We start from the raw sequence: 12,170 nt of genomic DNA on the forward strand, positions 1-12,170 counted from the left end.
ATTTAGGGCCTTTGCATTACAGAAAGGGTTGGGCAGAAGGCATAGTAATGTGGTTCAGGGACTGTGAGACAGTACCCCCACCCTACCTCAAAATGTTTTGGTGACATTTTTCCAATCCACACGCCTCCTGCCCACCTACAACCAATTGCCAGTCCTGAAGAAATGTTCAAAATTATAAATCTTCTTTTTAAAAAAGGAACTGTGTAATTATTTAATTAACATTTAAATTCAGATTACATTATTACTAAAAGAGTCAACATGAACATGAAAATGGCCTACATTTCTGACAGTAAAAGGTCACAACCTCATGAGGATGCAATGGCAGATTGGGTACCACTGTGCCCTCTGCTTACTTTCATGTGAACACAAGTGACCTTGACTATGTGCGGCCTAAGGATTGGTGTTTAGAAGGAATGGAGTTTTATGGGTGTCAACGTCTTTACTATGACGAACACAACGTTTCGGAGTGTATCCTTACTCCTTCATCAGGTGAAGACCGCCTCCGTGGTGTAGTGGTTAGAGCGTCCGCCTGGAGAGCAGAAGGTCGCGGGTTCGATCCCCGACCGCGTCATACCAAAAGACGTTAAAATATGATACTTGTTGGTCCCTGCCTGGCGCTCGGCATTAATGGGTACAACAAGGACTGGTCGGCTCGGAGTCAGTATAATGTGTCTGAGTGGGGTATTCATGCTTCACTGCGGCATAGTATCTCAGTGGGCTAGCACTATAAAACCAGCTTAAGTCTGGGCTAGTACAAGCAGCCGCACATACACATACACACGCATGCACGTCATCATATGAGCAGAATATTCTCCAGCGCGACGTTAAACCCAATTTCACCTCACCTCTCTGCCTCATAGCAATCATTCACCTGATGAAGGAGTAAGGATTTCCTCTGAAATGTTGTGTTCTTCATAGTACAGAAGTTGACGTCCATAAAACTCTCTTCCTTCAGTGTATCACTTCTAAGGAGTAAGGATTATCTCTGAAATGTTGTGTTCTTCATAGTACAGAAGTTGACGTCCATAAAACTCTCTTCCTTCAGTGTATCACTTCTAATTGCCATTCAAAGACTTACTGTGTAACCTGAATAATGTCATACAGGTCCTGTGTGGCCTGTTGCCTGGGTCTCACTTGTCTATTTACAAACTGCCATAAGGCCAGACCAATTTTATTTCTTGTTTTACGTATTTTTGTTCTCAGAAAACCTGAAGGTAGGAGGGGGAAAATAAATCACCAGTCAATCACATTCTAAGTAATATTCCAATGCAAAAATTAGGACCTTTTATTTTTGGAGCGTGGAAAATTTATTTGTATTTTTTTCTTATTCTTGAAAAAATACAACCGGCGGATCCATAAACCAAGAAATAAAATTGGTCTGGCCTAATAGTAATTGTCGCTGTTGGTGGCATAAAATAACATCCATTCTGTAGCCAGTTGTGATTATTGCGTTTGTGTTTTTCGTTGATCATGTTATTATATATAGACATATATTATAGTCTGTCAATATATTGTCTTTCATTTTTCAGTTTCCCGTGTTTATTCCTGTTATATTTTTGGTGGCTGTCGTCTTCTTGCTGATCGTGCCGCTCTACGCGGCCCCTCGGGACACTGGGGATGGGAGTCCTAATTGTGTGTTCCGGAATTCCTGTATATATAATCGGCGTCAAGTGGAAGAGTAAACCCAAGTCTTTCAACACTTTTGTTCGTAAGTAGCACTTCATCTTGCAATTTATTTGTCAAAGAAACCGCTGCCATCACAATTTGACATTTGGACTATCTTCCCATGGGAGAGTTAACTGACTATGAAAGTCCAAGCTTTGCCGAACTAGGTTGGAATTTCAGGGCTCCTTAGACGACCGGCAATGCATGTACCGGTATATGAGTTATGTCCCTCTCATTGACCAATCAGGTTCCACCTCTCATATCACTTGCATTCAATCAAAATGGCGGTACCCAGTCAAGATGGTCTGATCAAATTGATCAAACAAGGTCTCTCTTTCCCTGCCTCACAGAAGCTCCATGTGTATGGGTTGTAGCAAAATGCTTGAGCACATCAATTTGAAATATGAACAGATGTGGAAAATATCTGTACACAATTTCTGCTCATTCTGTAGTCATCCAAAGTCTACATAGTTGTCGCTCAAATTCTGCTTGGTAGTTGCTCAAAATGTGCTTGGTAGTTGCTCAAACTGTGCTTGTAGTTGCTCAAAATGCGTTTGGTAGTTGCTCAAAATGTGCCCGTAGTTGCTCAATATATGCTTGGTAGTTGCTCAAAATGTGCTTGGTAGTTGCTCAAAATCATCTTGGTAGTTGCTCAAAATCTGCATGGTAGTTGCCACATTGTTTACAAACAGGATGTTGATTTAGTTACTTGATTTTGATTGGACTAAACAAAACATTTGGCCTGAGGTGGGTCTATGGGACCCGTAAACTGCCCGTAACTCAATTTCCGTGCAGTCACTGTGTGGCGGCAGGCGGCGGTTGTACAATCACCACACGATTCTACGGGCGCTGTAGCCTCTACGATTTTGTCACGAAGTGTGACAAATTTGAAAACATTGTAAACACGTAGGTGGCACTGCACGGCCACCACACGAATGCCGCTTGCTGATCGTGCGGTAATGCAGCCTCCGTGCAGTGCCCGTGAAATTGCACGGACATTGTGTGGTCATCCCACACATGATGGACCAATCATTTTTACCATGGGTATATATACATTAGCAATCCCTAGCAGTTCTATCATTTGTCTCAGTTCATGAGAAAGGTGTACATGATAAACCGATCTCCGTACGATTTCTGTGCAGCATCCATGCAGGTTTGTTTCGGCCTGTCCCCAAGGAAATCGCACTATGCCCGTAGACAATGTAAACACAAATGTCTTAGCCCACGGTCATCCACGATGCCTAAAAAATCTTGCAGAAAAATGTAGACCCATTTGTCGTATGGTGCCTGTGGCAAATGTTATCCAGGTCTTGGAGAAAGGGTCATCAGTGGCTCACTTGTGTAAGTTGTCACATTTGTGTGTAAAGTTGTGTCACTTGGACATTCCGTACCTAAACTCAGCTAGGCCCTGACCCAGTGATAGCTTGTATATATAACGATGGCCTGACCTCATGAACTATTTACTAATTTGGCTTTCCATATATTCCAAGCCCTTTTTTATCCAATTGTTTTATGACCCCTGCTTCTATAACTGACAAAAATACCTTGTCATTGTCAAAATAACAAACATCAGTGACTGAAACAGATTATTTCATCCCGAAAAAACGAACCGACACTATCAATTTGATGCCACTTAAAAAATTTAGTAGTGGGTTAGAGAAGAGTCATTTATAGCATGAGACGATAGCCCTGAGATGCTCTGTGAAGTACAAGAATATATTACCCACCAGGTGTTTGTCCTTGTGACACAAACAGTCCATAAATTCTTGTTCTTCTGGAGAATATAATACATTCTTGTACTTAACTGTATCTTAAGTCATAAATCATACCACAGAAAGAATTACTTACACAAAAAGAAATCAAGAAATGTGTTCAGTTTTACCGTGACCTTCAGCGATTTTGTTTCTCAGACCCCTTCACACTGTCATAGTTTCCATGATTTTATCAAGCCTTCCACCATGTGTTTGTGACCCCAAACATTTAAGGAGAATCCCAAGATGAATATCTGAGCCCTCCTTTGTGATGGAGTTGCTGGATGATGTGCCATACGAGGGGTGTCACGATTCGGTTCGGTTCAGCGAAAATCGAATCAATAGATGTACGATTCGATTTTGATTTCAAATGCATCCATTTCGATTCGATTCATAAAGTATCGTTTACTTTCTAATACTAAGAGTTTATTTCACCTGAAATCGTAAGAAATTATGTTGAAATTCGCTGCTATAAGTGTGGCCAGTGAGAGGGTATTCTCCACTGCCGGAGACATTGTAAGTGCCAAGAGGGCATGTCTTTCAAGTGAAAATCCCTTGCACAGAACATGGTCATTCCAAATGACTTACAGTGACATTACTGTCACAATGAACACTTGACACCAGAGTTCGTGACTGAAACTTAATTTCATGATCACTTGTTCAGTGAGTATTTGTTGACAACTTGTCTTGACAGTGTTCTAATTGTGCATTGTGCCAATTTTCCAAACTTTGCCAAATTAAACTGATATTACAACAATTTTGACTTTGTCCTCAGCTTTGGTGAATCGAATCGAAATTAGTCGAATCGAACGAATTGAATCGATAATCGTATCTAATCGATGTGACAGTGAATCATGACACCCCTATGCCATACAACCCTGAACACATCACCTGTAGTGATTGGCCGCACTCAGCATTATTCCAGCTATATGGCGGAGGTCTGTAAATAATCGAGTCTGGACCAGACAATCCAGTGATCAACAGCATGAGTATCGATCTACGCAATTAGGATGCGATAACATGTGTCAACCAAGTCAGCGAGCCTGACCACACGATCCCATTAGTCGCCTCTTACGACAAGCATGGGTTGCTGAAGGCCAGTTCTAACACGGATCTTCACGGGTCTCATCTTATTATGAGAAGTGTCTTGAATAGAAGGCACTATTCAATTTGATTCAGTTTGACAACTGTTTAATTACATCACTTTTACACAAAGTATGTCGAACAAGGTTCAGCGGATCAGAGCACATGGTTCAGAGGAATGACACGGGTCACAACAATAATAAGTAGGATTAGGAATGGACATTAAACGGAAAAGGAACATATAAACGAAATGGGATTTAAAATTATCCCCGAAACTCTGGAACACTTCCTGACACTTTAGGACAAGAAGGGTAAAGTAAAAAAACACTCAAAGGCATCATTAAAGTTTAGGACAAACATATTTCATTATAAGCAATTTCGACTACAATTTACAGCAAGGGGTCATGAATTCATCAATTCATTATAAGTGTATTATGAACCTCGTTTACTGTATTTCCCAGACTGGAAACAGAATTCAGACTCCTCTTCACAACAAAACTTGGAATGAGTTTAAAATGAGAAATGGACTGAGATTTGAAATCAGTGTCAGATAAGAGTACTCTGGTATAACTCCACTGTGGACAACTGAAGACAGCTGTGCCATGACCGATATAGCTTTGTATCTTATCTTATCAAGCTGTTACAGATGCACGCACACCCTCTTATAGTTTCCTTTTTGCACTGTCATCAGCTATCGATTTTGTCTCTGTAAGGAAATTTAATGGAAGTATAAAAATGCCTTTCAAACACTTCAATGGAAATATTCTTTGACATATCGATACACAGTGATTAAAACATAAACTAGCTTGGAGAATCTGTCGGGAAATATCATGGATGATTGGTTTAGATTATATATGGATACCTCTTGAAAAAAATGGATATTACCGTCAGTTTGGATTGGTTTCATATTTTTTGTATTTTCTTTATTTTGTGTATGTGTTTGTGAGATTTTGTTTAACTGGTGGGCGTGGAAGCCTATTGTTCACTTTTAGGTCTGTATTCAAGGGAGCGATTCCCTACGTGTCTAACCCTGCAGTGATATTGATTGAGGATGGCTAAAATGCACTGAAGCCAAACTCACTCACTCACTCACTCTCTGTGTTGTAGCAGAGTGTCACCCCAACCCAAATGTGTTTTAGCAATGATAATGGTGAATAAGGTTATGAAGCCAGTTAATCCCACCTGTCAAAGTGACACATTTACTCGCTCATAAACTAACAGAATTCTAGTAAATGAGAATTATATAATGACGGTTAGAATATGACAAGATCACGAGAATGAGAAATCGGATCTCACACCTCGTCAACATTGTTGAGTGCTGCTGTACCTAAAGCAGTAAATGTCATGTCACATATGGTTCCAACATTTTCTTATTTTTGTTCTTACATATTACTTTGTCATACAGTTCCTATGTAACATTGCCAAGCATGGCCAGGACACGGGGTTGCCAAGGTTGTGAGCAGGATCTGCTGATGGTGGGTTCGAAACCATGAACCCCATGATGACCCTTTCAGTACTTATCGCAGTTGTAAATGTCTCGATGTTCTTCACGGTTAGCTTTCCCCATGTAAGATCTAACATTGTGATATTACTGTGATACTTGTAGGAATGGTCGTTATAGGCGACTAACAGGATTGGGTAGTCAGACTCGCTGACTTGCGTAGATTGATGCTCATGCTGTTGATCACTGGATTGTCTGGTCCGGACTTGTTTATTTACAGACTGCCGCCATATGGCTGAAATATTGCTGAGTGAAACATTAAGCAACAAGCAAACCAAATCAAACCAAACCTAACTTGTAGAAATGCTAGAACCTCACTCACTCACTCACTCCATTGCTGCAACCAAAGAAACTCTGCTAGTATATTTGAATTTACTCCCATTCATAAATCATCACCAAAAGATAACAGTCAGTTGTTGAACGAATTTCAACTACCATCTGAATATTTTGTACATAGGTCACGTATATTTTGACATTCGTGTTGTTTTCTCACATTTCTCACTGATAGCCTCATTTTGAGCCAACGTTAGGTCATTCAAGGTTGACTGTTATTAATGACATTCTTATCGTGAGCTTCTGTCTCGTGTAACTGACAGCTGGAGGTTGTCAACATGGCCAAGGCTTGGAGATGTATTCATTGTCCCGAGATGGACAAAACCTTGCATCACTGGTTCGGGAGGATAGTTCTCGTTTGTCTGCCAGGTCTCTCAGTTTATAATGTGATCTTGCTAACATCTATGTCAGGGATTGGGTGATACACTCGGTAGTTACACAGTAATGTCATTGAAAAGATCACCTTTTGGTACTGGTGTTGGTCTCCATTGTCTCCACAAGTATCCCCCAAATATGGTGTTTGTACAGTAATGAGGCCATACTTATTATAATTTTTTAAGATATTTAATTCCTTCAGAATAAAGCGACCTTTGTAAATTATTTTTCAAAACTTATTTTACCAAGGGTATATGAACAGAATGCTTATAATTTTATTATCCCCCGGCATGTAACTCAAAAACCGTTCAATACTTTTCAACAAAACTTGGTAGATATATCAAACAGATCCTTAAGTGGTGCCTTTTGCTATTTGCAGATTTTTGGCATTTTTATTTAGTCCCAAAAGGGAGGGTGGGGTTTCGAGCATAACTCAAGGCTCAATATTTTTCAACAAACTTGATAGATATATCAAACTGAACCTTAAGTTGTTGGCAGAATTTTGGCTTATTTATTTTTCCCGGTTTTCATGGAAACGATTAGGACTTAGTCCCAAAGGGAGGGTGTGCTTTAGCTTCCGAGCATAACTCAAGAACTGTTCAATATTTTTCAACAAACTTGATAGATATATCAAACTGATCCTTAAGTTGTTCCTTTTGCTATTTGCAGATTTTGGGCATTTTATTTTTCCGGTATCCATGGAAACGGTTAGGACTTAGTCCCAAAAGGGAGGGGTGGGCTTCGTTTCTGAAAACTTCTTGATATCTTTCATCAAAACTTTGCAGATATGTGAGGTAGATCCCAAAGAGGTGCCTTTTGCTATTTGCAGATTTTTGTGATTTATTATTTTCTCTGTTTCCATGGAAATGATTCGGACTTATTCTCAAAAGGGAGGGGTGGGCTTCGTTTCTGGAGCACAACTGGAAAACTTCTTGATATCTTTCAGCAAAACTTGGCAGATATGTGAGGCAGATTCCAAAGTGGTGCCCTTTGCTATTTGCAGATTTTTGTGATTTATTATTTTCTCAGTTTCCATGGAAACGATTAGGACATAGTTTTAAAAAGTCAAGCTGGACTTTAAGTAACTGTCAGATGATTTATTTTTTTCAAATATGTGGGGGCCGGGGGGATATGTCATCTTCTGATGAGTCTTGTTTTATTTTTTATTTTTTTGTTGACAGTCAAACATATATGTTCTTTTGGTTTGTTTATATCACTGACCAAGAAGAAAAAAATGAAAATAGAAAATCATTTATATATGCATTTTGGTTGGCTGAGCGACTCAATCTTACAGTTTGGCGAAATGCAACAACTACAAGGTTCTATCATCCTAAGACACCCAAAAGGTCTAGGTTAGAATATTGATCTTCAGTAACCCATGCTTGTCGTAAGAGGCGACTAACGGGATCGGGTGGTCAGACTCGCTGACTTCGTTTACACATGTCATCAGTTCCCAATTGCGCAGATCGATGCTCATGCTGTTGATCACTGGATTGTCTGGTCCAGACTCGTTTATTTACAGACCGCTGCCATATGGCTGGAATATTGCTGAGTGAGGCGTAAAACTAAACTAACTCACTCACTCACTCACTCACTCACTCACTCACTCACTCACTCACTCACTCACTCACTCACTCACTCACTCACTCACTCACTCACTCTATCATCCTAAGAAAAAGTAAATATAATACTCATAGAAATCTTGATTCTAACCAAAACCAATAAATTACTGTTGAGATATTTTGCCATGTCAGAACTTGTTGGGTTTTTTTTTTTATAATAATCAGTCTAAATCTTAAAGCTGCAATTCAAAAAGCAAAAGCTTTTGATCAGCTACATTGAATTTTAGTGATTTTAAGCGAAACCAAAATTGAAGGCCAACAGTATAAACAGTTGATATTTTACTTTGTGTCTGGTATTTATTTGATGAAGTTATTTCTTGCGCAAACACATTATTAGCACGGATAACCCAAGTTGCCTCTTAGGTGCTAGAAGGTTATAGTCACATGACTTATCCCACTGGGTACCCATTTTCTGCTGGGTGAACAGAGGCAATTTTGAACAAACTGAATTGCCTAAGGTGAGACCACATGGAGACAATTCTAATATTAAGTCTGGTTAAATGATGAAAGTAATGGAGTGTTGGATAATGCTATCTAGACTCAAGGCTATCTAGACTCAAGGCTATCTAGACTCAAGGCTATCTAGACTCAAGGCTATCTAGACTCAAGGCTATCTAGACTCAAGGCTATCTAGACTCAAGGCTATCTAGACTCAAGGCTATCTAGACTCAAGGCTATCTAGACTCAAGGCTATCTAGACTCAAGGCTATCTAGACTCAAGGGCTATCTAGACTCTCAAGGGCTATCTAGACTCAAGGCTATCTAGACTCAGGGCTATCTAGACTCAAGGCTATCTAGACTCAAGGCTATCTAGACTCAAGGCTATCTAGACTCAAGGCTATCTAGACTCAAGGCTATCTAGACTCAAGGCTATCTAGACTCAAGGTATCTAGGGGCTATCTAGGATCTAGACTCAGGGCTATCTAGACTCAAGGCTATCTAGACTCAAGGGCTATCTCTAGACTATCTAGAAGGGCTATCTAGACTCAAGGCTATCTAGACTCAAGGCTATCTAGACTCAGGGCTATCTAGACTCAAGGCTATCTAGACTCAAGGCTATCTAGACTCAAGGCTATCTAGACTCAAGGCTATCTAGACTCAGGGCTACATTACCTGGAAACTGTCATCACTTCCTGTCTCCCCCTCACATTAATCATACATGCTGTGACAATGTATTGTTGTGTTCAGGGCATAAAACACGTCTCACTCAGTCAATAATTCAACCAACAAACCTGCTTCACATTTTGCCTTCCACCCACATGAAACTGACTTAGGGACCGTTCATAATTTTTGGCTAGAGGGGTGATGATGATTTTAAGGGGTGTCACCCATTTTGTTCTGGCAAGCTGGGAGGGTGGGGGGTTTTGTCAACAATTTTGTACATAAAAATATGATTAAATTTATCCTTAGAAATTATGGGGAGGGAGGGGGTCATTGATTTTGTACATTGGGGGGGCACTTATTTTGTACATAAATTTTTGGGGGGTGTCATTCACATTGTACATGCTTCTCCATAAAAATCATCATCACCTCCCCTAGCCATAAATTATGAACGGTCCCTTACTATGTCAAAACTGAAGTTGTGTTCAAAAGCTAATAAATCTTCTCAATGAATCTTTCCACAAATTATTTATTACATTTTTACAGTTCTTTATTATATATTTTTTCAGAAAAAATAACACAACTGGCGCAGAAGCTGTTCCTTGTGGTATCCGAAGAGAGGGAGAGTGACGATACAGACACGGATAAAATCGACCATGTAGAGTGACCACTCTGGTGTCATCACTACGCTTATAGAACTTTCTATGTCTATGCTCAATGGTAATGGACAGTCTAGTTCTAGGGACCGGTCGTTTATAATTGGGTGTGTTCGGTCTGAATGAATCAGGAGAGTGGCATCAAAAGCTCTAAAGATAAGGTCATTAAAAATAACTTATGTTTTGGGAGGGTGATAAAAAATGGACATTTTATAATAATGCATGTCTTGAAGGGAAGGTTATTAGAAGTACCATCTATTTCTGGAGGGTCTTGAAAAAATGGGCATTATGTAATAAAATACACAGTGCATTTGCATATTGTTTCTTCAGGGAGGGTCTTGTAAAATTGACATTATGTAATAAAATATACAGTGCTTTTGCATATTGTTTCTTCAGGTAGGTTCTGGAAAAAATGTCCAAAGACGTGAGGATCATTCTAAATATGGTCAGCTTGAGGGGAGGGGCATTATTTTCAGTTTTTTACTGATCAAAAAAAAAAAAAATACCCAGCCCACCTGAAATAAATGACTGGTCCCCTAAGCAGCTTAAATGTCATATTCAGTATTTCTAATTGAAATACATGTTGATGCATATCTGTGACCACAAGTCACCTCAATTATTGTTTTGACGATAAAGTTCGGAAAGAACATGCTTCAGTACTCCCAGGTGTTATGTCATCTCTTGGATGCAAAATATGAACATTTAGAAAGTCAACAGTTCAAACAATCAATAATGCCCTCAACATTTTTTCATTTAAGTATTCCAGGAATTGGTGTTCCTGGGTTCAATTTGATTGGAGACAGTTTGAGATGGTATACAGCTATATATACACTAGGTGTACACAGAGATGATTTTATCGTATTTGTTACTGAAAAAGCAACACAAAATATGTGACTACGATAGCAGTAAAAAAATATGATTTAAAAAAATATATATATTAAATTATCAAATAGCATCCATACCATCCACAATAATTTCAACCACATTTTATTCAGTATCAAGCTATATGTGGATACTCACTACTGATTTAGGTGAGTACAATGTTAATAACAAGTTCTTAGACTATCTCTCTATATTTTTTTAATAGGAAAATTCTTTTGAAAAGTTAATGCTAATTTTGGCCCCAAAATACTAATTTTTGCATCAGTTTTAGCCAAATATACTAATTGGCATAGCTGGAAGCCCTGTGTACAGTACTCGTGTGTGTACAGTACTCGTGTGTGTACATGTCCTATATCGTACAGATGCACTGCCAACAGATCAACATTGCAGACACAGACGAGTATTCGTGACTAATGCACAAATATTGTTTGTTTTATGTTGGCTTGTGTAAACTATTGTTGTGATAAAACTTGAAGTTGTATAATTTGGATATTTTATTGCTTTTCTCAGGAAATGTTGTGTTAGGGATTTGGTACATAATTCAAACATATTCTAAACTCTTTATCACTAAAATATAGTAGAAAAACATTTTCTCGATAGTTTTCACAAAGCTGATGTTTTAGCGACATAAAATAGGTTTCTGAAGAATGTTGAGTCAAACACGGTTATGTCTAATGGATGTGTCAAGCTTACCCTTGTTTAGTAAAGCTAGGACCCTGCCTACTCATTCTTTAGTCTTCTTTCTGTGTTCATCTCGAGCCTCAGATAACTTGAAGTATTTAGGAAGGTAAATTTCAACTATGTTTGGAATAATTACAAAATGACATACAGAACCAGACCCCACTGCAGCACGCAGTTTACTGTTACAAGATCTAAATATTGCCAATGCAAGTCAACGAAAACCTGTATTTCCTCTGCCGACCTTGTTTTGTTGTTTGCTAAGGCCACATGTGGGACAATGTCTCCTGTCTCAAACACGTAATGACTGTTGTAACTATGGTGTTTTTACTGAATTACCAATTTTTAAAATATGTCTTAAGCAGGCATGCAAACAGTGCAGGGTAAATTGATTGGATGTATTTTATCTCCACTGGATTCTAATCTCCATTAAACCATGACTAGGGCTGAGATTTTGTTTTGTTACTTCTTTTCTGTGAATAAATATTTAACTTGTTTTTGACTACTGAATGTCAGGCATGGA

At 38.9% G+C, this 12,170-nt stretch overlaps 1 protein-coding gene across 1 annotated transcript in view; it reads left to right on the top strand.

Annotated features, from left to right (window-relative positions):
- Nucleotides 1-12,170, top strand: part of LOC124259315 (Y+L amino acid transporter 2-like) — a 61,074-nt gene extending 48,904 nt beyond the window's left edge. The window contains exons 11-12 of the mRNA XM_046693425.1: nt 1,530-1,708; nt 10,001-12,170. Coding sequence (XP_046549381.1) covers nt 1,530-1,682 — 153 coding nt within the window. The 3' untranslated portion in view covers nt 1,683-1,708; nt 10,001-12,170. The remainder of the gene's footprint in view (nt 1-1,529; nt 1,709-10,000) is intronic.

Source organism: Haliotis rubra, unplaced genomic scaffold (assembly GCF_003918875.1).
Source record: "Haliotis rubra isolate DU_JTF1 unplaced genomic scaffold, ASM391887v1 Scf717, whole genome shotgun sequence".
Lineage (NCBI taxonomy): Eukaryota > Metazoa > Mollusca > Gastropoda > Lepetellida > Haliotidae > Haliotis > Haliotis rubra.